The 24,319-nt window shown below is 46.5% G+C and overlaps 1 protein-coding gene across 4 annotated transcripts in view; it reads right to left on the bottom strand.

Moving 5' to 3' along the window:
• Positions 1 to 24,319, bottom strand: part of ZDHHC14 (zinc finger DHHC-type palmitoyltransferase 14) — a 275,559-nt gene that overhangs the window by 34,279 nt on the left and 216,961 nt on the right. For all 4 annotated transcript variants that reach the window (XM_014846956.3, XM_014846958.3, XM_070484686.1 and 1 more), the window contains 2 exons: positions 14,144 to 14,281; positions 10,310 to 10,358 (listed from right to left, as the gene is read on the bottom strand). In XM_014846956.3, the coding sequence (XP_014702442.2) occupies positions 10,310 to 10,358; positions 14,144 to 14,281 (187 nt within the window). The remainder of the gene's footprint in view (positions 1 to 10,309; positions 10,359 to 14,143; positions 14,282 to 24,319) is intronic.

Genomic DNA, 24,319 nt, shown 5'->3' on the forward strand with positions numbered 1-24,319 from the left:
AGCTATGGCAGTGTCACTTGACAGGTCCTAACTTTGGGGCCTCAGACCTCACGACAGCAAGGCTGAAACTGCCTGTGATGTTAATCTTGTTCATCAGCCCTATGGCCTCAGAGCCACCCCTGGGTGAAGAACTCGTCTCTGTTAATATGTCATCGCCCATCTCGCCACATTGCAGCAATCAGGCTGGCGACAGCATTTTTTGCCAAGTGCCAAATCCAGATCATAGTTTATTTTAAAAAGTTTGTATTTCACGGGGGTTTCCTCATTGACCCAAATCCCCCAGATTCCAGAAGACCAGGGAACGCTGAAGTCCAAGGCCCGGCCTCAGCCCTTTCCTTTCTGAGCACTGGACCCACCAGGCCCCGGCTGCCGTGCGGCCTTGAGGGGCATTTCTCTGTGGGCACCAGACATGCATCTTATTCTGCACCTTGGGTTCTGATGTTTAAAACATAAGAAATAGATGTTGTTGGTAAGCATTTCTTCCCCCCCAAAAAAAACTACAGGAAAAGAGGCAATGCTCACTGACAGGAAGAGCTCTGATGGGAGAGCAGACACTGGCCATCGCTCCCCCTGTTCTTTAGACTGTCTACATCAGCATTTAATGCTTCTAGATATTTAGGTGCAGGAACTTGTCAGCATATTTTCCTCATCAGTTAGACGACCCTCCAATCCTCAGACAGAGATAGGAAAATCCGGTTTGTGCGCCGGTCCCCTGAGAGCCTGTCGCTGCATCTGGGGCGGGGGCTGTCGACGTCCTGATGACGGACACGGCAGACGCTTTGAAAATGGAAAGTCGCTGAGACCCTGCAGACTGGATCACTTGACCATCATCGTTTCGTCTCGCAAATGCCTTTCTCCTAGATGCCTGTATACCAGGCAATAAAGGGGTGCCATGGTCCCAAATTAATCTATGTTGTCACTATAACTCCAATCAAAATTCCAACTGGAATTTTTAAAATGGAATTCGACAAACTGACTCTAAAATTCATCAGGAAGAGAAAATGTACAAGAACAGGTAAGAAATTTTGAAAAAGAACATCATGGTGGTGGGGGTGGGGGTGGGAGAAGACTTTTCTAGCAAACAACACAAGGTAAGAACAGGGCCAGAACAGCAAGAGGACAGGACAGAGTCCGAAACAGACATTTCAGATTAGAGCTGAAAGTGGTAGTTCTCAAGGTATGGCCCGTGGACCCTTAGGGTCCCCAAGATCCTTTCAGGGGGTCCTCCAGGTCAAAACCATCTTCCTGTCAATACCAGAACATTATTTACCAGTTTTGCTCTCATTCTGCCATTCAGTGGCTTCTGCTGGAGGCTGTGTGATTACAAGATGATGTTCGCAGTCTTAAGGTAATGGCATGAGAGCTTGCTCATTCTTGTGTTTTAAAAATTTCTCAGTTTTAATTTCAAACACAATGTGTACAAATATATATATATATAATCTATATAAACAAAAGCTCTTTGGGGTCCTCAATAATTTTTAGGAGTATAGAGGAGTCCAAGACCCCAAAATTTGAGAATTATTAGAATAGCATAGTGAGTGGTATGCGACACTTCACTAAACATTTGGGGAAAACAGAACTTCAGCTCATACCACAAACACAAAATTCTATTATAGATAAATTACTGTGCTACACTTAAGAAACAAAATATAAAGGTATTAGAGGAAAATAAAGGAAATATTCGTATAATTTTGGGGCAAAGTTATAAGGCTCATAACCCAGGAGCCAAGTAGTATAAGATTTATAGATTGATTTTTGCTAATAAATTAAACATTTTTGTCTAAAAAAGTAAAGTTAAAGGCTAAGAGACAGATTAGGGGGAAAAATTGGCAAAAGATATTTACAAGACTATTCTTGAGAATACGTAAAGGAAATGTTAACAGGAAAAAAACAAACAACCCAACTGAAAAATGGATAAAAGGTGTGAATTAGCACATTGAGAGTAGAAAAAAAAAGTCAACAACATGAGAATATGTGCAAGGCGATTACTATCCAGAAAATGGAAATCCAAATAATGAATTTTTTTCTCCCCATCAAGTTGGTAAAAATCACAGCCCTGATGACACCCAGTGTGGGTGAAGGTGTGGAGAAATGGAGAATTGGTACAATCTCTTTAGGGGACAATTTGGCACGTCAATCAACATTTAAAATATGCTTAACTTTCAACTCAGTGATTCCACATCTCGTTGTCAGTCCTAGAGAAAAACCAACCCTTGTGCACAAAGAGTACAAACAAGAAAATCTACCACCTCAGTTTTTGAGCAGTAAAAAATTAAGAAATCTAAATATCCATCAACAGAAGAATACACTAAGGTTCATCCATACTCTGGAATCCTATAAAGCGGTTGAAAAAAGAATGTGGTAGATCTATATGTGGACATGGAAATAACTCCAGGAAATATTTAAAAATCAAACTCTAGGACATGCAGAGAGTGTAACCCTTTGAGGTACAAGCAGTCCCGCCAACTGTATATGGGCATCTGGGTATGAACACACACGTGTTCAAACTCTCAGAAGACCATCTGGAAGGACCCACGAAAACTGACAAGGGTTCCTACAGAATGATGGAGGGAGAGTCAACAGCAACATTTCCTTCTTACTGGGGGGTTTCTGACTATTTGAAATTTGTTACAATGCGAATATGTTCCTGTATCACTGGGGTGAGTTAAAAAACCAAACAGCCTCATCCCCGACTATGAGACATAATCGGATGCGCATTCTTCATGAAATTCCCTCCATCAGACTGGTGAGGGGCGACGGGAAAGAATCTCTGTTCCCTGGCTGGTAATTAGTTAGGAGAAGTGCTCTGCTTCTGGTGACTCCTTGGAGCGTAAATAACTTCTCAGTGCAGGTCCAGCTGTACGAGACCTAAGGACACCTGTCCTACCTGTTTCCCAGGGTCCCTCTCAGGATCAACAGAGATCGGGATGGACGCGCCTTGAATGCCGAGCTCAGTGAAAGCCTGTGCTGCCTTCGTTCATTTTCCATCAGGCTGCCCAGTGTGTGTCCCTTTTGTGGGCACTCACGCCAACTCTAAGCCTTCTACCAAATTCCATTAAAACGGAACGACCACCCATTACGCCGTCCTTGCCTTTCAGACACTTGTGCCTCGAAATGAATGCAAATTGGGGATAAAAAGGCTTTCTAGTAAAAGCCTCCACAAATGTGGAATCAATTACCATTTGATTTACCAACCACTGAAAACTCTTTTCGTTTGGGGAGCATTTATTGGGAACAATAAATCATGATTAAAAATGACCGTAATCCTTTTAATTGGGCGTTAATGCTGTTGTGTTGAAACGGTTGTTGATGGGCAGGGGTTCCCTCTCCCGGCTCTTCCTCAAATGAGGCCCTGCTGCTGGCCCACTGCCTGTTCCTCAGGGCTTCCACCTCCCAGAACCCTGGAAGGCTGCCAGGAGGAGGTGGCGCGGCCATGTGGCCTCACCGACACTGCGGGACTGGTAACATTTCCTCTGAGGTTGTACGTAATCATGGTCAGGCTCATGCTTTTCTCTTCCTTCTGTATTTTATGCAAGCACTTACAGAGGATCCTAGAGCTACTCCAGGCTCCTGTGGAGGTTTCTGCATGGGATCTCTTAGGTTCTGTTGGTAAACACACCTTAAACAGAATTCATTTCTCCCCAAACCACCGCCAACCGTCTCCCTTTTTCCTCGGTACCCCTCTTTCCCCAGACCACCCAGGGGTGGATCCTGGGATTCGGTTCTGACCCCTCCTCCTCCCCCCTCCCCCACTCCAGATCTGACGGCAGAGCTTCTCCCAGCTGAGCCGTCCCCTTGTCACTTGATCTCAATTTCGGGGGCCTTTCCGTGCAATGGCTCCTATTTCACTCCATTGTGTTTCTTGCTGGAGATGAACATTCTCAAAAACAAAACAAGAACAAAAAACCAGCTCTGATGATGTCATTCATCTGACAGAAATCTTAGCTGGTTCCCAGCGTCCAGGGGAAGAAGGCAGCCCACGGCTTCACTGGTATTTAATGCTGCCAGGACCCCCCACCCCTTGTTGGGAGCGATCATTCCTGATCACCCCCTATCAGGGCTTAGCTATCACAGCGCCCTCCCCTGTGCCCACTGTGTGAGTGTTTAAGAGCATCTGTGTGCGGACACCATTAGGATAGAGGGCCTGGTGACTGGGACCACCTCCGTGCTCCAGGCGCCAGCATCCTGCGAACGGAGGGTCTGCGCTTCCCCAACACACCCACAGCACCCTGCCTGGGATGTCTCCCCTCCACCTGCCCTATGAGAATCCCACCCATCTTTCTAAGCCCTGTGCAGATGCCACCTGCCAAAGCCTTTCCTGCCTTCCCCGCGGGATGTACCGCTTCCTTCTGGACCCCACCCCCACCTGGAGTGCACTCAGTGACTTTTTTATGGCACTGAAGACTTATTCTGCTTTTAAGAACTCAGAGTTACAGCCCAGCTCTTGGCGTGAACAGATGTTTGTAGAGGAGGAGAATGAATCACCCTGCCCCCATCACTATGCTGCCCCCTTTTGATTGACTGTCCGTGCAAGGTCTGGGCGGATCCTTCCTGACTTTGTAACCTCGACAGGTTTCGCACGTGGTGGGCATTCAATAAACTGATTTTGAAGGAAATAGATGCCAAGCAGGCGTCTTTTGTTGGAACCTGCCTGGCTGTGTGGCCTGAAGACTCAGTGCCATCCTTTCTGGAGGAGACTCCTTTCATCTCTTTCCCAGGGGATTCTTGAGAGTTCATAGTACTGGGCAGCCACCCCACTGCCCACTGACCCCCAAGAGGCCCCACCCCATTGCTTCTGCCTCTCTGATGCAGAGAGGAACGAGAGGGAACAGTCTCAGGTCACAGTAGCAGGCAATGGGAGGTGGAGAGGAAAGAGGGAGAAGAGGAGGGAGGATGGGCTGGGGCTCTGAGGCCGGAAGTGCTCCCTCCAAGGGTGACCCCGGTGGCTGAGCATCCTTCCCCTTCTCTCACCACAGGCAGGCTGAGTTACAGACAGGGAAGGGCCCAGAAAGTGCCCACAAACGAGCCAGGCATTGCACCCACAGCCATTTATGGTGCTCTCTCCTTCCACTCCTCCCTCATCCTTCTTATCTGTTCTCCTCTCCTTCCTGGCTTTGCCACACTCTGGAACTACACGTCATCCGGTCTTGGCTTCCTTCTGGAATGAGCTGGCTGATCCCTTTCTTCCAAAGACCTGCTGCGTTTCATGTGGGCCGGATGAAGGGCTTCTTGTTCATCAGTGTTTCCATCATTCGTGTCAGCATTTCTGATAAGGTGTCTTGGTGGGTTTTCAATTAGCCGACTTTGTTTCTACTCTCTCTCACTTCATCAACGACATTGTTTTTTGTTGGCTATTTTGCAGAGCAAATCTACTGTGAGAAGTCTTTGCCCGGGCCTTCACTTCTCATCAAAATATTTTTATACCATGGTCAGGGGATCAGACGGGAGGCCACTGAGAAATTTTAAACATAAGTTATTTTCTTGCCTAGAACCCCCTGCAGAGGTCCCTTGCCAAGGTCACACTGGACTCCAGTCCTGTGCTCAGGCAATTTAGCCAGAAAAACCTCCTCATGTTTGAAAGACTTGGTACCTCACAGATTCTTGCTCCACACTGACTGCAGGTCTGGAGAGAACAAGTTGTGGGCAGCACTGCCCTCAATCAGAGGACAGCTTTATGAGTGAGAGATGTCACAGATCGGTCTCATCCATCATAAACAGACTACCTCTAAGGAGCCTGCCAAACTCTCAGGGCCTCCACAGTGGAGGGAGCTTAGAGCTCTGGAGTTCAACACTTATATGATGCTAGAATCTCCTACCACACTGACAACGGGATCCATCCTCTTTTCAAACACCCCAGCCCTGTGATCCCATTGCCTCCCCAGGCCATGCCACTTCTGAGCTGCTCCAGGGGTTAGCACACCTTTCTCAAAGAGTGAGAGTGGCCCCTCAGAAGCATCCACCTGGCCATCCATCCTGGCCACCTCCAAAGCCACAGGGTGTCCAGAGGGAACGGAGGAGCCGAAAATGCTGAACAGGCATCCTGATGGCACTCAGCCTTTCCTATCACATATACGATCAGTGATAACCAACACGATACATTTTCAAAAACACATCACAACCAATTAGAACCTAAAGCATACTTTTTCTTCTGGAATACAAACTTACGATAAATCATCAGAACTCAATATTTCTTAATAGACTCACTCAGTGGAGGCAATCTTCTCCAAAGCATCTATTTCAAACAGAAAACACTCCATCAGAACAGAGGGGCTTCAGGTTGTCACACCATTGACTGGGGAGGGACATTAGTGTCACAAAAAATCTATGTGCTTCATAATTGAAAAAACCCAGCACCTCACTTTTGAGTATGGATCTGTCTGAGAACCTGAAATTCTCCTCTACTTCCAAAAAGGATACAGCAGATCCAAGCTGGGGGCATTGCTCAGACTGCTCACGTCACCTCCCGCTCATCTTCCCCTACTGAGGGTGGGCACGTTTGCTGTCAGCTTCCTCCTGAATCTCGCTCCTGGCTCTGGCTTTTCTCCAGGAGAGAAATGGGGTGGTTTTATCAGACAGTCCTTTATGTTGGCTGGGGCAGCTGCCCTCAGAGACTTTGACCTCAGCTGTAGGTCGCCTTTTTCCAGGCAGGAGCCCAGAATGACAGTGGATCAGGAGGTGCCACAAAGCTAAGTGGGGACCAAATGAGCAGGAGCAAAGTTACGATGATGATAATCGTCCTTGTAAATTGCAAAGGGTGGGCTAGTTCAACAAGGATCTCATGGGGCATTCCGTTACCATTTTCAACCTGAACTCAGGGAGGAAATATAAATACATACACACACGTGTGTGTGTATGTGTATATATGTATATTAAGCCTGTCGCTTTTTGTCTCCCATCCTCTCTTTCCTAGATTAACACAAAGGGCAGGAAAGGGAAGGGAGGGGAGAAACAGACTCAGAAGTGATGGACTGCTAGTGAGCTTCATGGATGGGTTCAGACAGAAAACCTCTCAAATCCACCTGCACTTGAGTGCTGATTCCAGGGTACCCCCTACCTCAAGGCCTGTGGGGTCAACAGTACAACGGCCTCTCCCAAAGATGCACTTGTGAACCCATCACCTTACATGACACAATGGAGTCTGTAGCTTGAAGGCTATGGACGTTGAGATGGGAGATCATCCTGAACTATCAGGGTGGGGGCCAATCTTTAAAAGTGGAGAGACTTTCTGGCTGAGGTTAGAAAGATGGATGGAAGAAGAAGCAAGAGAGACTCAAAGTATGAGAGTGACTTGACCCACTGGCGCTGGCTTTGAAGAGGAAGGGAGCCAGGAGGCAGCGAATGGAGCAGGGGGCCTGAGTCCTACACCTCATGAATTTAGTCAACCACCTGAATGAGCCTGGAAGAAGATTCTCCCTGTAGACTTCAGATAAGGGTCCAGGCTGGCGACATGTTGGTGTCAGCCTTCTGGGACCTGGAGCAGAAACCAGCTGAGTCTACTGGACTTCTGACCTACAGAACTGTGTGATAATAAGCTGATGTTGCTTTAAACCTCTACATTTGTGGCTAATTGTTAAAGCAGCAACAGGACGTGAACACAGCCGGCACATGCCAGAGCATGCTGGGAAAGGCCCTGGCCTGGATGGACCAGGATGTCCTAGATGCTGTGAGAGGCTGGCACGCAGTCAGAGCAGGTTGTGGCTGCCACAACTGTGGCCGCCGAGCTCCTGAATGTGGAGGACACGCCTGGGTAACACCAGCAAAGGGAAAAACATCTGCCTGTTCACAAGGAGGGTCAGCATCTCATACGGCAACACTATTTGGAAAGGCAGTGGCTGAGATTTTCATGAGGCCATAGGAGAAACTCTTTACCTCTCCCTGAGAATGGTATTTCCAGGGGAAAGAAACTAAAATTTGCTCTGGGCCAGATAGGAGCGTTTCTCTTTCCTCCCCTCTCCACATGAATAGTTTCTCTAGCAAAGTCAGCATCCCACTTCAAAGACACTGTCACTCTCCCTATCAGCAACCTTTGTCTCGTCCCCTTACAGGGAACACAAAGCTCTTGATTATGCAGACTGTGCGGTCAAAAAAGAAGGTTCTGGCAGATCCTGCCTGTCACATAGATGGCCACAAGAGGAAGCCTCCTTCAAGTCACTCTCACATGCACGTCAGCAATGCTTTGTGTTGAGCATTCTCACATATTCCATACGGTTGATTTTGTCAGCATACCTTTGTCAAGTACAGAAGGGTCGACTATTTTGAGTCAAAAAATTGAGACACAAAAGGGTTAAAAGAAATGACCCAGGACCTCATAATTAACTGTGGTGGAGCAGAGTTAAAAGACTTTTACCCCAGTCCAGGACTCGCTACCTCGTCCTTCCTTGTGACTCCTTCTGGGATTATGATACGATAAGATCCACGAGTTGGGAGGTCTGTAGTAATAGGATGAAGATCGGTAGCAACAAACCCAACCACACACAGGTCCTCTCTGCCCCCGTGGGGAGTGCTGTGTCTGAAGGTGATCCCAAGGAGAACCACGAAGAACAGCAGGTAGCCTGCAGCCCCGGAAAGAAGCAGGTGAAATCTCCCAGGCTTCAGGTCAGCCTTTCTCCTCCCCGCCCCCATGAGAGGAGTCCCTGTCATCGACATCCATTGTCTGAAATGCTTAACGGGCATCCTGCACAGGCACAGGGTCTCAGGAAAGGCCAGGTGCCGGGGAGAGAGGAGGGGAGGCGGCCGAGGCTGCCACACACCTGAGGCTTCAGCAAGCATTCCAGCTGGAAGCCCGGACCTCAATTCTGGTTCTGAGGTGCATTGGTGAAACTTAACACCACCAGCATGTTTCCATGATGTAAGTGATTTCCTGAAAGACTTGGGCGAGCTTCTTCAGGGAAGAAAAGACAAGGCTTGGCTATAAGCTGTGCCAAAGCAACAGGCCTTGGAAATCGCAGGGCACAGAGAGGTGATGACCGTGGAGGGTGGGAGGGTTGGGGAGAGGGAGGAAGGATGGCATTTCCCATGGGAACTGTTCCTAGCAGCCCAGATGTTGAAGATCTCATTCCCAGGACCACCTTTCCCTCTGGCCAACTGCTAGTAACTCTAGCTTCCCAGATCATTAACAGAAGACAGGACGTCCCTGTAAAAGGAAATCTCCGAGCCCCCTCTGCACATCTTCCATATGACCCTGGCCCCTTTTTAAGAGATTAGTTGGCTACAGAATCTGTACTCGCAACCAGCATCTTGTGCTGCCCATAAACACAGGGGTACCAAAAAGGGGACACTTTGTATTATGTAATTCTGTATCCAGGACCACATTTGCTTTTAGATCTATCTAAATACCACCAACACACACACGCACACACACACACACACACACACACGCTAGCTCCCAGGGACACGGGCCAGTTTATTTTTAATAACTAAATGATATGCATGACATGTACCTCTTAGTAAAGTCCTTCATTCTTTAAGAATTCTCTACCACAAGATGAAGATTACTCCTGGGAGTAACGAGGAGTTAAAGTCCAACGTACCTGGTTGTACGAAGAAGAAAGAGAGCTGGGTGCCAGATGGAGCCAGGTGAGTGGGTCCAGCTGGCAGACTCTGCACTAATTAGTGTAAAACCTAGGGGGACAGGGGAGGGAGCGGGGGCCCATTCAAACACTTAATGGGCCAACATTTTTCTTTCAAGAAGTTCAAAATCCTATGGTACACGCCCATTTATACTGTTCGGCAGGATGGGATTAACCCAAAAGACTTGAGATTGACCAACTTTAGTCCATCCAGGGCTATGAAAAGGTGTTCTCTTCCTGGAAATAAATACGGGTTATCTGTACCTCCCAGCGAGATGCTGGACTGCACCCCTAGACAGAATCCATATGAGGGTCAGAGGATTCCCAACTGGTGACCATACCAAGAAGGGGGCCCACACAGGGGCATCCATAAATGTTCCATAGGGACCAGCTGCTGAGCACAATGAAGCTGGGGCTCCGCAACCTCACTTCTCCTTAAACCAACCTGGTTTAATACAAATCAGCGCTGGTTTCCGGGGCTGGGCAAGAATTCACACTTGACTTTCTAGCTAAAGAGCGCTTCGATTTAATCAAGGCTAAATGAGTCCCTCAAAGGTTCAAGCTTTCAGACGCAATTATTCATGCAAGTGAATATTAGGGAGTTCTTTGGGTGCTTTACAGAAAGAAAAAGAATATGGCTTATGAGAAGAACCAGATACAAGATGCAGAGGTCACGGAGAAGGTCAGTCCAATACTTAATACGCTCGCATTGGAAAAACCAGAACAACCAGAAAGGATATCTTGCAGGACTGTCCTTCAGGGCATTTAGGAATCCCGTTTGTTGTGAACCTGTGGGAAGGAAACCAAAATTTAGTGTTCAAATGTTCACCTCCAGAACACAGCCTGCAGGCTGGAAGCTCTCTCATCTACTTAAAAATCATAGGTCTAAAGATCAATTAAATAAGTATATTTCCTACATGCTATGGCACTCAGTATACTGAACAAAGATTGAGATTCCACTAAAGTTATTCAACAAGAAAATGGTAGATTCATAATTAGACCCAACATCTGCTGGATATTTTTTCAATAAAAGCAGATGCATGTCTGTATACTGGCCCATAAATTAGAGTTCTGATTACTCCTTTGTTTTCCTCATTTTAATAGGAAACCAGAATACTGTAGGCTATTTTTTCTCTTCTTTTATGAAAGACTGTTTTCCCAAAGTTTGTTAACTTTTGACCCTGGACGTCTTATAAACTAGGCTACATATAAAAGATGTCTTTCTCTGCACCCATCGTAAACAAACCCATAAAGCTGAAGTTTATCACTGACTCCTTCCGGGACATGAACTGTCCATACAAAAAAACATTCCTTTAGGGGCTTGAGTGAAGATGCATCTGACAAGAAGCAATTTCTGTTTTATGTATTGACATGACGCTTTTTAAAAAGAAAAGCCCACAGGGAGGAAGTCTTAGTGCTCCGATCTCGGGGTGGTGACGCCGGGTCCCTGCTGTGCTGTGGGAAGCCATGTGTTTGGGGACATAATCTGGCGCTGGGGCAGCAATGAGATGAATACGGAGAGAAGTGCCGGTTCTAGTGCGTCTCTGTGGTGTTTCCTGTTGGTGTGGCTACAACGTGGGAGTTGTAGGCAGTGTCTTGGACATGTCTGTGTAACTGCAAACCGTGTCAGGCCACGGGGAAGGCTAAGAGTGGGATGGCTCCACATTCTTCATTGCGTTCTCACTCCCTCTGTGCTGTCCTCCCCTCCTCTCTGTGCCCACTGGCCACCACTGAGGCACAAGGATGTGCTGTGTGCTAGGATGCCCACTGGTGGGAGAACTGCTGAGGCAAGCTTAAGGCTTTCTCTTCCACCTCTGCTAGGCCAGCAGGGCAAAACCAGCAAGTGGACATGCTGCAGATCTCAGCACAAACACAATCTGGAGGCACAATTAGGAGACCAAAAGAAATAATTTCTCTTTGCCTACTGAACCCAAATGGCATTGCTTTCCCAGACTCTCCTTCCTCTCTAAGGAAATCCAGATGTCATCTTCCCAGGAATCTTTGCGATGACAGAATTCTTTCCCTGCCCGCAGCCCCCGCCCCCAGTTCCTGTCGTGTTGTCCCTCTCAGAGCCCATTACGCAGCAGGGAGAGCTCAGAACAGCTCTCTGCTGCTCTCAAATCGCTCTGTGCCTTTGCCAGTGTTTTCAGAATCTTAGTGGGACTATGGGAAGCATGTAAAAACCTCTGCTCTCGGTTTGCGTGGTGACGCAGCGGTTAAGTGCGTACCTTCCTCTTCCTCGGCCCGGGGTTCGCCGGTTCAGATCCAGGGTGCAGACATGGCACCGCTTGGCAAGCCATGCTGTGGTAGGCGCCCCACATAGAAAGTAGAGGAAGATGGGCATGGATGTTAGCTCAGGGCCAGTCTTCCTCAGCAGAAGGAGGAGGATTGGCAGCAGATGTTAGCTCAGGGCTAATCTTCCTCAAAAGAGAAAAAAACCTCTGCTCTCCTTAAAGCGTCCCATGCCAAGCCAAATTGGGGGTGGGTGGTGTCGTTTAGTGGGAGTTTTTGGGGAGAGTACAGAATGAGGGAAGAGGAAAATCTTCATTGGCTTTTGTCCAAAATATTTGGGTAACTTGCAGGCAGATAAATTCTGAATGCTTTTTTGATGGAAGACTGGATTACCAACATATAAGCATAAACTCCAGCAAACTCCATTTTGCTGGAGCCAGGGTGAGTAAAACTTTAGAGAAGATGCAAGTGAAATGTATATCGCAACCCACCTGTGGTGACAGGTGGCTTTGTGTGTGTTCTCAGACTTTATGCGTGCAGTCGAGTGAGCAAAAACTGGCCCTTGATATCCACAATGTAGGGGCAAGGCCATAAATACAATGCAATAATATATAAATATATCTGAAAGCATTTCGAAGTTGCTAGAGATGATAGAAAAATGTAATGTTTACGTGCTATTTTTTAGTGTCATAGATATGCTGGCATATTAGCACTTCCTTCTACTCTAGTGTAGACAATTGCTTCTTCTGTCTATTAATACGTAGATGGGACCCTGGCTACATTTTGGCCATTCCGAGACTCTGAACACAGAGAGCAGAGATGCCCCTGCAGAGCCACTATTGGCATCTGTCCCAGGTAGTAGGGAAGAGATCTCTAATGAATGTGAATCCTCTTCTTGCAGTGCCACCAACTTATGGCTCTCAAGCATATATGACAAATTTGTGTCACATGCAGATGTAAGGATTTCAGTCAGAAAGAATGGGAACTAGGATTAAAATGCTTACGAAAATTTGAGACAGTCCATTTAATGCGCAAAATCGACCAATATTTCAAAAGAATGAGTGTGAAATGTTCCATACTGCTCCTCCCCCACCTCCTGCAAGCCAGCTCACCAATCCCACGAAGCGAAGGGAGGAGAATATGCATTTCTGACTCTGGCGCAGCTCGGCTCCATTTGTGGTTTTGGTGCTGTTGTATGTGAAGAGAGCGAGGCCTGTGCTCAGACACTTCTGGAAACATTCCAGAGGGAGGCTCTGTAGTTGCTAATGGGTGATTGTACCTCAGGAACGTGGGCAAGAGACAATGCTGGTCTTTAGTGGGGCTAATGGCATTGTGATGGAAGTTTTAAGGCTTAAATATATAGTTCAAAACCAATTAACTTCCTTCTCATCATTTCCAATTGTAGGAAAGTGAATGGTCCAGAGACAAGAGAAATTCAAAGTGATGACCCTGAGAATGGGGGATGAAAAAATGCCATTTGCCTAGGCAAATATATATTAAAATCATTTATATCTAAGTCTCTTTTTTATTTTTTATTTTTTGAGGAAGATTAGCCCTGAGTTAATATCTGCCGCCAGTCCTCTTCTTTTGCTGAGGAAGACTGGCCCTGAGCTAACATCCGTGCCCATCTTCCTCTACTTTATATGTGGGACGCCTACCACAGCATGGCTTTTGCCAAGTGGTGCCATGTCCGCACCCAGGATCCGAACTGGTGAACACCGGGTTGCTGAGCAGCAGAACGTGTGAACTTAACTACTGCACCACCTGGCCGGCCCCTAAGTCTCATTTTTAATAAAGTTGCTTCTTTCATATGCCAAGCATTTATGAATGTTCTAGCAGAGAATCAAACATCTTATCAAATGTATGTCTTTAAGAGATAGACTTGTGCGTAAGAAAACCCAGGCTTTATCCTACACATTTTTTTCTAGGGAGGGTGACTGTTCCTGCATAAGTAGATATCATTAAAAAAAAAAGCTCTGCCATCAGGGCAGCACATTATCCTTTGTGAAAATATGGGGTGATTCTTTCAGGGAATCCCTTAGCAGAAGAAAAAGTGACGTTACTTAGGTTGGAATGAGGGAGAGTATATCAAGGAAAAAGTCTTAGAAGTGAAAGACAGCCGGATCCAGGTGTGACCCGGCAGCTGCTGTTGGAAGGACCGGGAATGGGGACCGGAAGGGAGAGAGGGAGATGACGAGGGATGGAGGAAGGTAGGAAGTGAGAAGGGGGAAGAGAAGAAAGAGAAAGCCCGAAATGATCAAAATACTAACTCGAAATCAAATCAGAAAACCAAAGTCAGGCAAATGGTTACATACGTAATCTGATTTCGCCAGCATACTTACGAAGAATGACGTGCGTGATAACGAATGCAAATATAAAGACTGTCAGAAAAGACAGAGATAAAATAAACATATAAAAAAATCTGTAGTTTCTTTTCCCCACACAGTTGCCTACCCAGGGACAGTGGTGATCAAACCGTTCTGAAATGAGAGGCAGAAAAAAAGAGATGGAAGTCAATTAATAAAATGATTTTATGAATTAATTTATTATTTACTTGTTAATGCTTTTTACTTGAGGGAGTCCCTCCTCCCCAATATCCCAACCACCCTTTATCCAACCTCTGATAATACAGTAAAACAATATCATACTATGTATTTCCAAATTAACCACTCAGAGAAATGCTTAACATTAAAACATTTCGAGAACATCATTATTCTTTCAAGAGACCTTAGCTGTTTTGAAAAAAACATAGAGTATGCATTCTATTCTCATTAAAATTAGTAAAGATTTTCCTGTTTTGTAAAAGAAACCTCTTTAGCTTACAGAACAATCTTCCCTTAAGATGGTACCAACACCTCTGATGTTAAGTGCTGGGCTGGGCGGGCCTAGGGCCTTTCACAGGTGTGTGGTGTTGAATGATCTCCTCTCATGGTAAATGGCCACAGAGAGGTCACTAGCCACCTGGGACAGGCCAGAGGGACAATGCTTTGTTCTTCCATCCCAGTTACAACTGTTTCCTAGGAAACGTCTCTGCTGTTTCAATAGTTGTAGAAGAATTGATATCATTTTTTAAAGTGAACTATGATCTTCGAGAGCAGTGTAATTCACTGGATCTTTTAGCCCACAGTTCTCAGCTTCCTGACCTGTAAAACTTTAAGGAGTTCTTGTGGGGTTAAGCAAAGCAATGTCTGGGAAAGCATTTAAAAAAAAAATACATGATGCTTTATAGTTTGTCAAGAGAAGTCACACACATGAACCCATTTGGCTTTGAAACATTCGTAAGGGGAAAATGATGCTGCTGCCCTACGTTACAGAGGAGCGAACTGAGGCTCAGAGAGAAGGGAGCCTGCCCGTATGGGGAACTAGAACCTGAGGCCAGGTCTTTCAGGGCTGCCCCCGTCTCCCCAATGCGTATGCTGCTTCTAGCCCTTTGTCAGAGCACTGGGGTTGGGCATTCTCAAGCTGTCACCCACGGAACCCTAGTACAAAAGCCATGTCTTCTCATCTTGGGAATCTCACACGAAACCCGTTGTGCGTTTGTGATTTGTTCTTCCCCTTGCAACTAATGGCAAAGTGCTTCTCTTCTCTACTACTCAGCTGATCTCCCATTTAGAGGGGCGATCCAGAGGGCCCTTCTCATACTCCCACTGCCCCCAGGCCTCCTGCCCCGCCATGGGCTGGAAAACGCTAGACATACGACTCAGCTTTTCACTCAGGCTCTTTTCCAAGCCTAGCTTCTACCCAATTTTCACATTTTATCTTTAAGTGCTTTAAAAACATACAGAGAAGGCTATGGTAAGTGTGACTATGGAAATAAAACATTATGAAGTTATGCGAGGCAGTCAATTTCATCGCTTTCTGGTCACCTATTATAAATCCCTCATCTCATCTTTTATGTCGAGTGCAAGCTTGTTTCTTGAAAAGGGCAGGCACGAGGACACCTGGAGATAGTGGCGGCAGAGGAACTGTAAGAGTCACTGTTATCTGCAAGTGACATTAACAGGAAACAGCCAGTCCATCCGACCCATGGCCTCCAAGATGCTGACACTCAAAGGAAAGTAATTCCTATTGGTGTATCCATGTGAGTTACATGTTAACATGTGCTGCCAACCCAACCCAGCTGGAAAAACTAACCCCTGCATAAAGACAACCTCTTTTCCCCCAAGTCACTGACCTGCACAGGCTTTACAACAGAGATCTACACAAAGAAATACAAAAGGAGAACAAAAAAATCTGAATCAGTCAGATTGTCCTAACAGCTTGAGGCTACCATTTTGAGAAACCTTTCTTCTTTCTACCTGAGTATAGAAAATGGGAATGGGAAGTGGAGGCTGGGGGCACAAAAACACACGTGAGGTTGGAACCTTGGATGCCAGCTGTGAAAGCTCATCTCCAAATCCCAAATACGTGGCGGACGGAGGCTCTTCAAGGACGTGAGAATTGCCCATCTGCAGAGAAGACAAGTGGGCTTGGGAGGCATAACTAACATCATGGAAGCCCCACCCCAAGCACCAAGGTCTCTGCGGCCTGCTGTAGACGCTTTCTGTGGGGGCGGGGCAGGGGGTAGTTGTATTTTTAGCTTAGAAAGTTTCCTATTAGCCAAGCTGTGATGCTGTGCTTTCCTGAGGGAGGCACAGCAACCGGAGAAGTGAAAGCAATAGACGATGAGTATGAGACTGTCGGTCACGGGGTCTGGGGGGTTTCTTGGGAAACCAGCGATGTCTCAGGAACGGGTGTGAATGCCCGGCTCTCTGGCAGTCCTGAGCTGAAAGCAGTTTCCATTTGGAAACTTGTCTTTTTGAGAACTTTTTCTTGGCTGACGACAATCCCACTCAAAATGGAGTCTCATTGAGAAATTCTTTTATTTGATGTTTTCCATGTCCTCCTTTGTGTTTGTTGAATACACGGTGGTAATCAGCTTAAGAGACTCCATGGGCATCTCTGGAGGACAGGAGGCCTCAGAGTCATGCCGTCTGTCTAACAGCGCCTCACACTCTCATTCTCCCCGACCCTGGCCCCTCCTCCCATCTCCTTCCTCACCTTGCCTCTCTGCCTGACTTCTAGTGGTAGGCTGCACCCCAGGCTCAGGCTGGGCCTCTGCTCTCTCCATGGTCTCTCTCTCTCACTGGGCAGTCTCTTTTCATCCCAAGTTCAAATGCCAACTATACACTGATGACGCTAAAATGGCCATGTGCCATCTTCAGCAACAGACTCACGCTGAACTGCCTGACATCTCAAACTTGACATGCCGTAGAGAGAACTTCCCCATATCCCCCTCCAAACACGTTCCTCTTCAGACTCCCATTTAACTTCTGCCCCCGACCCCCCAGAATCCCGGGCACCATTCTTCACCCTGATCTTTCCCTCACCCCTACATCTGGGCCATGAGCAAGTCTTGTCAGCTCGACTCCCACCTTTATCTAAACTCATCTTATTTATTTTTAACGTGCTTTTATCTGCCAACTCTACTGTAAGCCTTTAATAATACTTGTCAAAAGACTGAATAAGCCCTCATACTATCAAAAAGACGTCCAGGCGAGCCAGTACGTTAACGTCACACGGTTAACAGGAGCAAAGCTGGGATGGCGCCAGTTTCATCTGCCCCCAGAACACTTGACTGCTAAATGCCACACTGCTGTGCCCAGCACTGCATCAGGGGCTAGGACCACAAACAAGAAAAACAACAACATAACGCTCCACGCCTTCCAGGAGTTCCTTATCTATTTGGTGAGGACAGTTTATTTTCCAACTCGAAACAGTCCTCCGACCCACAGAATGAACACCTAACAGAGGAAAATCTAATTTAGTGTTGAAATCAGTCTGGTCTCTCGCCATCATTGGCAGCATACAACATTCTCCTTTATGGGTCAAGGATAAAAATGGGACAAGATGAGGACGATACGGTGGCTCACGCTGCCCTGCAAGGCTCTGCTCTGGATGCAGTGACTCTCACTCAGGGGGGTGGAGGAAGCTGAGGAGCTGCCTGGGGTCATTTTGAATGGAGAGGCTTGGGCCATTCAGTTTCCAGGGAAGAAGAGCAGACAGGAGTTGGGCACAAGCTGAGCTGGGGCAAGAGCGAGTGCTGGTGAGAAGTGACACCCGACGTGGCTCCCAGGGACCCGAGGGAAGCAGCAATGGGCTGGGAGGGAGAACATCTGCAGGAGGAGAGGGGAGTCCAACAGCTGGCAGAGCTAGATGCACACAGCCACAGCATCTGAGAGGTTTCAAACAACTCTTACTAGAGATCCGTTTGTATATTTTCCGTGTGGGAAAACTGAATGGGGTGTCCTACGTCCTAGGAGGAGCAGGGGTAGGGGTGTGGTGTGTGTGACGAGAAGCTCTTTAAAAAGCCACTTTGGAGTGGTTGCACATCCTTTGGTTCTGAAGTTTGGATCCTTCCAGAGGGGTGTGATCTCTACTCTGTACCATCTCAGGAGGGTTCATTTGAAGAGAGCGAGACGCTGTTCCCTAAAGGAGGCTATTGTAGATCTGGGCTCAGCCTTGCTGCTGCACAAGAACAGAGCCTGGGGGGGAAGAGAACGGAACACGGGGGTGGGGTGGGGGCTGATAAACCTAGAAGGTTCTCTAATAACTTGAGATCCGGGTTAGCTAGCTGGGGGTCCCAACCGATGGCAGCTCTGGGAGCATCAGGCTGCCCCGTGATGATTTGTGGACCTGTTTCCCTCTCCTTCCCCAGGGGACGCCTGGAGGTGAGAGATCTTTCCTTGGCACCCTAACAGCACTGGCACCTAAGCGCCTGGCATGTAGCAGACACTTAACAACTAGGCACTAAGTGAGGGAAGAAACGCCTTTAATTGCCTTTAGTAGGTTTTTGAATGATCACTGCTCCTGGTTGCCAGGTGGAGACATGAGAAAATGCTGCTGAAAGATAAGATTTTGAGCAAGCCAACAGGAAAAGGCAGGGGGCCAGGAAACTTGGACGCATTCAGAGAAGGCTGAGGGTTGTTGACTAGAAGCTAAAAGAGCTGATCAGACAGTTGTTAATGTGGATCATCTCATGGAGAGAAGTGGCCTCTGGCCTCTCCTGCTAATGAAACCGGCAGAGAGTTAGCCACTGAGGATTCCGTAGCTAGGAACTAAAGTTTTTTTTTCCTTCTTGCAATTACTGATTATAGCTTTTAGCTGTTTAATCCACTCATCATTAACTGTGCTGGTTCGGCAGTATGTTCTCTGACTCCCACTGGGCTCCTATAGATAACATCTCCCTGGAGCCTCGGTCCCCATGGTAATGGGTGTGTGAGCTGTTTTTCAGGAATTAGAACCCCTTGTCCACTTCAGGCCGGTTGAGACCACCAACTCACCACCTGGGCCCGCGGAGATGTCCAATAGGCGACCTTTGACGTCAAGAGACTAAAAACTCCACCCTCAGATCACGCTCACGCCGCCATTTTGTGAACATGGGTCCTATGAAGACACATGAAGTCTGACTGCACTTGCACAGACCATCAATTCCCTCACCTCTCCTCACCTCCAATCACCTCTCTCCACATTTCAGACCATCTTGCCCCCATCCCATAAATATCCCTGAGCCCCTATTTTCGGGGAAGTGAATTTGAGACTCATGCTCTGACTTCCTTGCATGGCTGCCTTGTGAGTAAACCCTCTCTCTGCTGCAATCTCATCGTCTTGGTGTTTGGTTTTCTGGGCGGTGGGCAAAAACAAACCCAGTTTGGTAACACTAATAGTGAGAGGCAGAGGGGGTTTTATTGAAAGCTCCGCAGGGCGCCACTGGGAAACCAAGAGGCTATGGGTGGAATTCAAGTCAGGGGCGGCAACTTCAAGAAGTCACCTGCCCTCAGATCCTGAGTGGGGAAAGAAGCTTCCATTAAAATGGCCAGTGGGAACACAACTTAGGAAAAGGAGTTAACCCAAAACTCTAAATGATAATGAAAATAATATTATTAATGATGATTAAAGTCACCATTCACCGAGTGCCTGTGACATCATTATTTAATTTATTCTTGACAACAGCCTCGAGAGATGGGTGTCATTCCCACACTTTACAGAAGAGGGAACTGTGGAGGGAAGTGACAGACCAAGAGCTGGAGGTGCTGTGTTGAGTGACTATGCCATCCCTCTGATGGAAGAAAGATTTAATTTAGGAGAGATGGAATGTGAAAAAGAGGCCCTAAAAATGAGGAGAAATAGAGAAGTATTAAAATCGGACAGGAACAGAAAAATCACTGAAACACTAAGGGAAAAGTATTTGCAAAAGTTGTGTTTGAAGGCTGTCAGAGAAAAGAATACAATATCTGAGAATGTTAAAATTTGAAATCACCCAGAAATTGGGTTCTAATATAGGCTCTCGAGATGGGATGCAGAGATAGATAACAGTCAAATCCCCAGGCCAGGCACCCACGGTGGCCCAGAAAATTCTGCATTTTCCCTGCAGTGATCCTGGGCTCTGGGCAATCTGTGTCCCAGCCTGGTCAGAAGAGGAATGTCTCAAGTTCTTTCTCTAAGACTGTCTTGAGCATCATATGAAAATAAAAGACGTAAGTATGCAACTGAAATTTAAAACTTCTCATTGAAATGTTAATTACATTTAAATTAAGTTAAATGTTTTGAAAGGTACAAAATGGAAAATTCGTTTTTCTTTAAACTTAGGATTTTTTTCTTCCAAAATCAGAAAAATTTAGAAAACCAGATAAGATTGTGCTTTAAACATTTTTACAGTGCATTCGCAGATAGTATCTCATCTGATAATACAATTATATACATACTGTAGGGGGTGGTGTCTCGTGCCACTCATGCCTGCGTGTTCCAAGATTATGTGGATGGATGTTAGAGAGAAAGAAGGGCAAGTGCTGATATTCATATTTAGAATGTTCATAATTGTCCTCAGTTTCGCATTTCTGAAAGGCGGGCCTTGGTCAGAAGACCTTCAGCTCCTTCCTGCTCTAAGTTCTGGAGATCTGGGGTGAAGGCGCCCTGCCTTGTCCAGTACTCTTAGAGGCAGCGGTCCTTGTGGCTCAGTCCAGGTCTCTTGGGACAAGTCTTGGCTGCCCCAATTTGCGACAGAGAATAGAAGCGAAGCCAGACTCAGAAGGGCAGAAGGGGCGTTTGACGCTCAGAAGTCATCTGTAGGGTTTTCCAAAATCCTCATAGCACACCGTCACTCTGCACAGACATTCGGCCCCATGAAGTATCTGCTTCTCCAGCTGCCCGTGTGATTGACATTTTAGGGCACGTGCCCAAGATTCTACAATCCCTTTGTCCCTTTGGTTCAAGGTTTGGTGATCGACTGCAAATATCCAGGTCTGGGAGGGTGTCGTTGGGAGTGGATGACCCCAGTCATTCCTGTGGAACCCAAGGGCACTATCTGAGGGTACATTTGGATGTCATTGATCCTTAAGCTCCACACTCGGGGCTTGATGCTGCTCACTGATATATTTTCCTCGGGTGAGTTCACGCTCTCTTTCCAACTGCCGGCTGGACATTTCTTCCTACCTGTCCCATAGACACCTTACATTCAGCAGGGCCAAAGCCACATTCATTATGCTCCCCTGTACTCTCTCCTCCTCACTAACCTGCCTCTTCTTAGCAAATGGCACCCCCATGCCCTTAGTTGCCCAAGATGGAGAACGCATTCATTCCTCACCCTTTGCTCTCATCTCTCACATCCAGGCGGTCAACAGGATTGTTAATTGTATTCCTGCTATCTTTTCTATGCTTCTGCTCCCTGTCTCTGAAGGCCATTCCAATGCATACGCCCCTGTCATCTCTTTCATGAACCACTGCAAAATCTTCCTGGGTCGCCCCATGAGTCTGTCCTCCACACTGTTGCTAGAGGGACATCCCAAAGCAAATAAGATCACATCAGCCCTTTGCTTGTACTCCTTGGGTGGCTCCTGTTGCTGGGGCTCACTCTTCACTGGTCACAGCCTTGACGGTCTGCAGAGCGAATGCATTTCCAAACTGAGCTCCTTGGGGGCTAGGACGCCCCTTTCCCCAATTGCTCACCTTTTCTTCCCCATCAACTAGAGCAGATAGACCGATATCTGTTGGACATATTGCGTTTCTTCACTATATTCCATTTTCTAAAATGGCCCACTGCTTACAACCACCAAAAAAAAAAAAAAAAAGATTTACAGTCAGCTAGTAAATATTTACTGTAATTATTCTCAGCAGTCCCAAGTTAGGTTCCTAGTATCTGTGATATCGCGCTGCCGCGAAACAGTAGCTGGGTGGTGCACTTTGAAAGGATGTTGGATTCTTAAGTAGAGGACCTGAATTTGGGTCCTGCCCTTTGGCCTGTTTACTGATGTAACCTGTGCAGGTTTCTGGGCCTCCGCAGTTGGATATGCTGTAAAAGGTTCTTCCCAGCTCAAATACTGTGATCGTACGGCTAAATCAAACTTCTCAAGAATTGAAGTCAATTGTGTCTACCCTACACAAAATTAGGACATGCTGGCAGGCCTCGGCAGTAGAAACGCTATAAGTATTTTATAAGAACTAGCTCTCTGATAGACCTAGGGTAGGCCCAGCCTCCAGAGCACTCAGAAACTACAAAGTACTATATGCACACTCCTGCCACCAGAGTCAGGTCAGCACAGACTTCTTAGACACTAAATATAGTGTGTTGTTTCCTTGTTTGTTGCTGTTATTCATATAAAGCATGCAAGCACTTCACTGAGTCACTATGGTCTAGTCAGCGGCTCTTTAATGACTTTTCTAAACAGAGGTGCTCTTAAAAAGCATAGGCCAAAGTGTCGATGTAATGGTTAGGATTGGTCATTTGTGGGGCCCCCTGAGAAATGAAAATATATGGCATCTTATTTAAAAATCATTTAGAATTTCAATAGCAGAGCATGAAATCAACCTTGGATCCTGCACACCCGTGAACCCAGCTGTGTTAACTGCTGCAGGTTACGGCCTGTGAGCGGGCTTTCCGAATTTGTGGCAGATTAATGGCTAGAGGTTCCATTGGGTTGTCTGAAAGGATTGACAGAGAGCTTCTAAAAGCAAAGTACAGTGAGGCAGTTGTGATTAACTAGGAGTTAGCTTAACAGTAGGCGGGCATCCCGTTGCCTATGGCGAGCCTTGGGTAAGTAGAACAAACCTCCTGGGCGCTACTTGCTAGGGCTACCAAGCTCAGACCAGCCGGCCGGGTGGGGAGAGGGCTCTTGGGTGCTGCTAGCCTGGGTGAGGCTGACCTGATGAAGGCGTGGTGGGAACGAGTTAATGAAGGAAGAAGGAAGTGACGGAGGACACAAGATGGAGAGGCAGCAAAGGCTAAAATGGTATTGTTTTCTATGAATATCAGAAATTCTGTTTCTTAACCTGCAGGACAGCAGTTCTTAACCTTTCTTTATTCCCTAATGCTCTGAAAACCTGATGAAAACTATGGTCCCCCCATCCTTATGCACTCACACACGGCAGTTTACATATGACTTCCTGAAGCTTGTTCTTAAACCTCGGGTTAACAATGATTGACTTATGGGTTTGGTTTGCTGAAATCGAAGTAATTAATTTCCACAACTATTTTCAAGTTGAGTTGTTCCAAGAAGGCAGGCAGGCAGGTGCCTACCTAGATTAGTCTGCTAAGTGTGCCATACCTGGGTCCTCAAGGCACATGCCCCACAATCCCAACCCCGCTGGAGGGTGGCATTCTGCTCACCCTGCATAATGCTACAGTCACCTGTCCACACAGGACGGGAGCTGCTTTATTTTCAGGAAGGGCCTATGCTTTATTCAGGGTTTTTCTAAACTAAGGGCTGTGATCAAGGAGTGGGACATGAAATTAATTTAGTTGGTCAAGACCAGCATTAGGAAAAAAAAATGAATAGAATAGAAAATACCAAGACATCTCATGTAGTCAATTTAAGTACTGCTTCACAAAACTTTATCTATTTGTGTATATTGGATCCCAATGTAAAATGTATTTCTTACTGTGAGTTGCAGAGGGAAAAAAAGTTTGAAAGCTACTGCTTTATTCAAATTTGTTGCTGGCACATGATAGGCCCTCAAATATTTGTTGAGTGAATAAATATATGTATAATTTCAATTATGTCATTTCCATCCTCCCAGAATTGTATCAAGGTTACTAGTTCCTGATCAGATTTAATTAAAATTTTTTTATCATTTCTCTTGGAGTCTGACATTTTTTATTTGTACTGCTGGGAAGTTTGAGGGTGTGGGCTGTGAGTTTCATTTAGTTTAGATTGGGGAAGGAAACTTTTCTGTTCCAGTTGAGAACACTAACCTAGTTATAGAACCCAAAAAGCAATACACTTTTTTTTTAAGAGAGAAAGGTAAAATGGAGAGACAAGGTAGATACAGCCAGAGGAATATCCAATTCTCTTTTTCACCTTTCCCCCTACCCTCCCTTTTTTCCTTCCCTCCCTCTTGCAGTAAATATTTACTGAGCAGCTTGAGGCCAGGCAAGGTGCTGATTACAGGGAAAACACAGCGAGGGAAACAGACAAGGTCTGCTCTCCCGTAGCTTACGCCCCCACAGGCAGAGATCGTCACCAAATAGGCCCACAGCATGCTAT

This window comes from Equus asinus, chromosome 1 (assembly GCF_041296235.1).
Source record: "Equus asinus isolate D_3611 breed Donkey chromosome 1, EquAss-T2T_v2, whole genome shotgun sequence".
In the NCBI taxonomy this organism is placed as follows: Eukaryota; Metazoa; Chordata; class Mammalia; order Perissodactyla; family Equidae; genus Equus; species Equus asinus.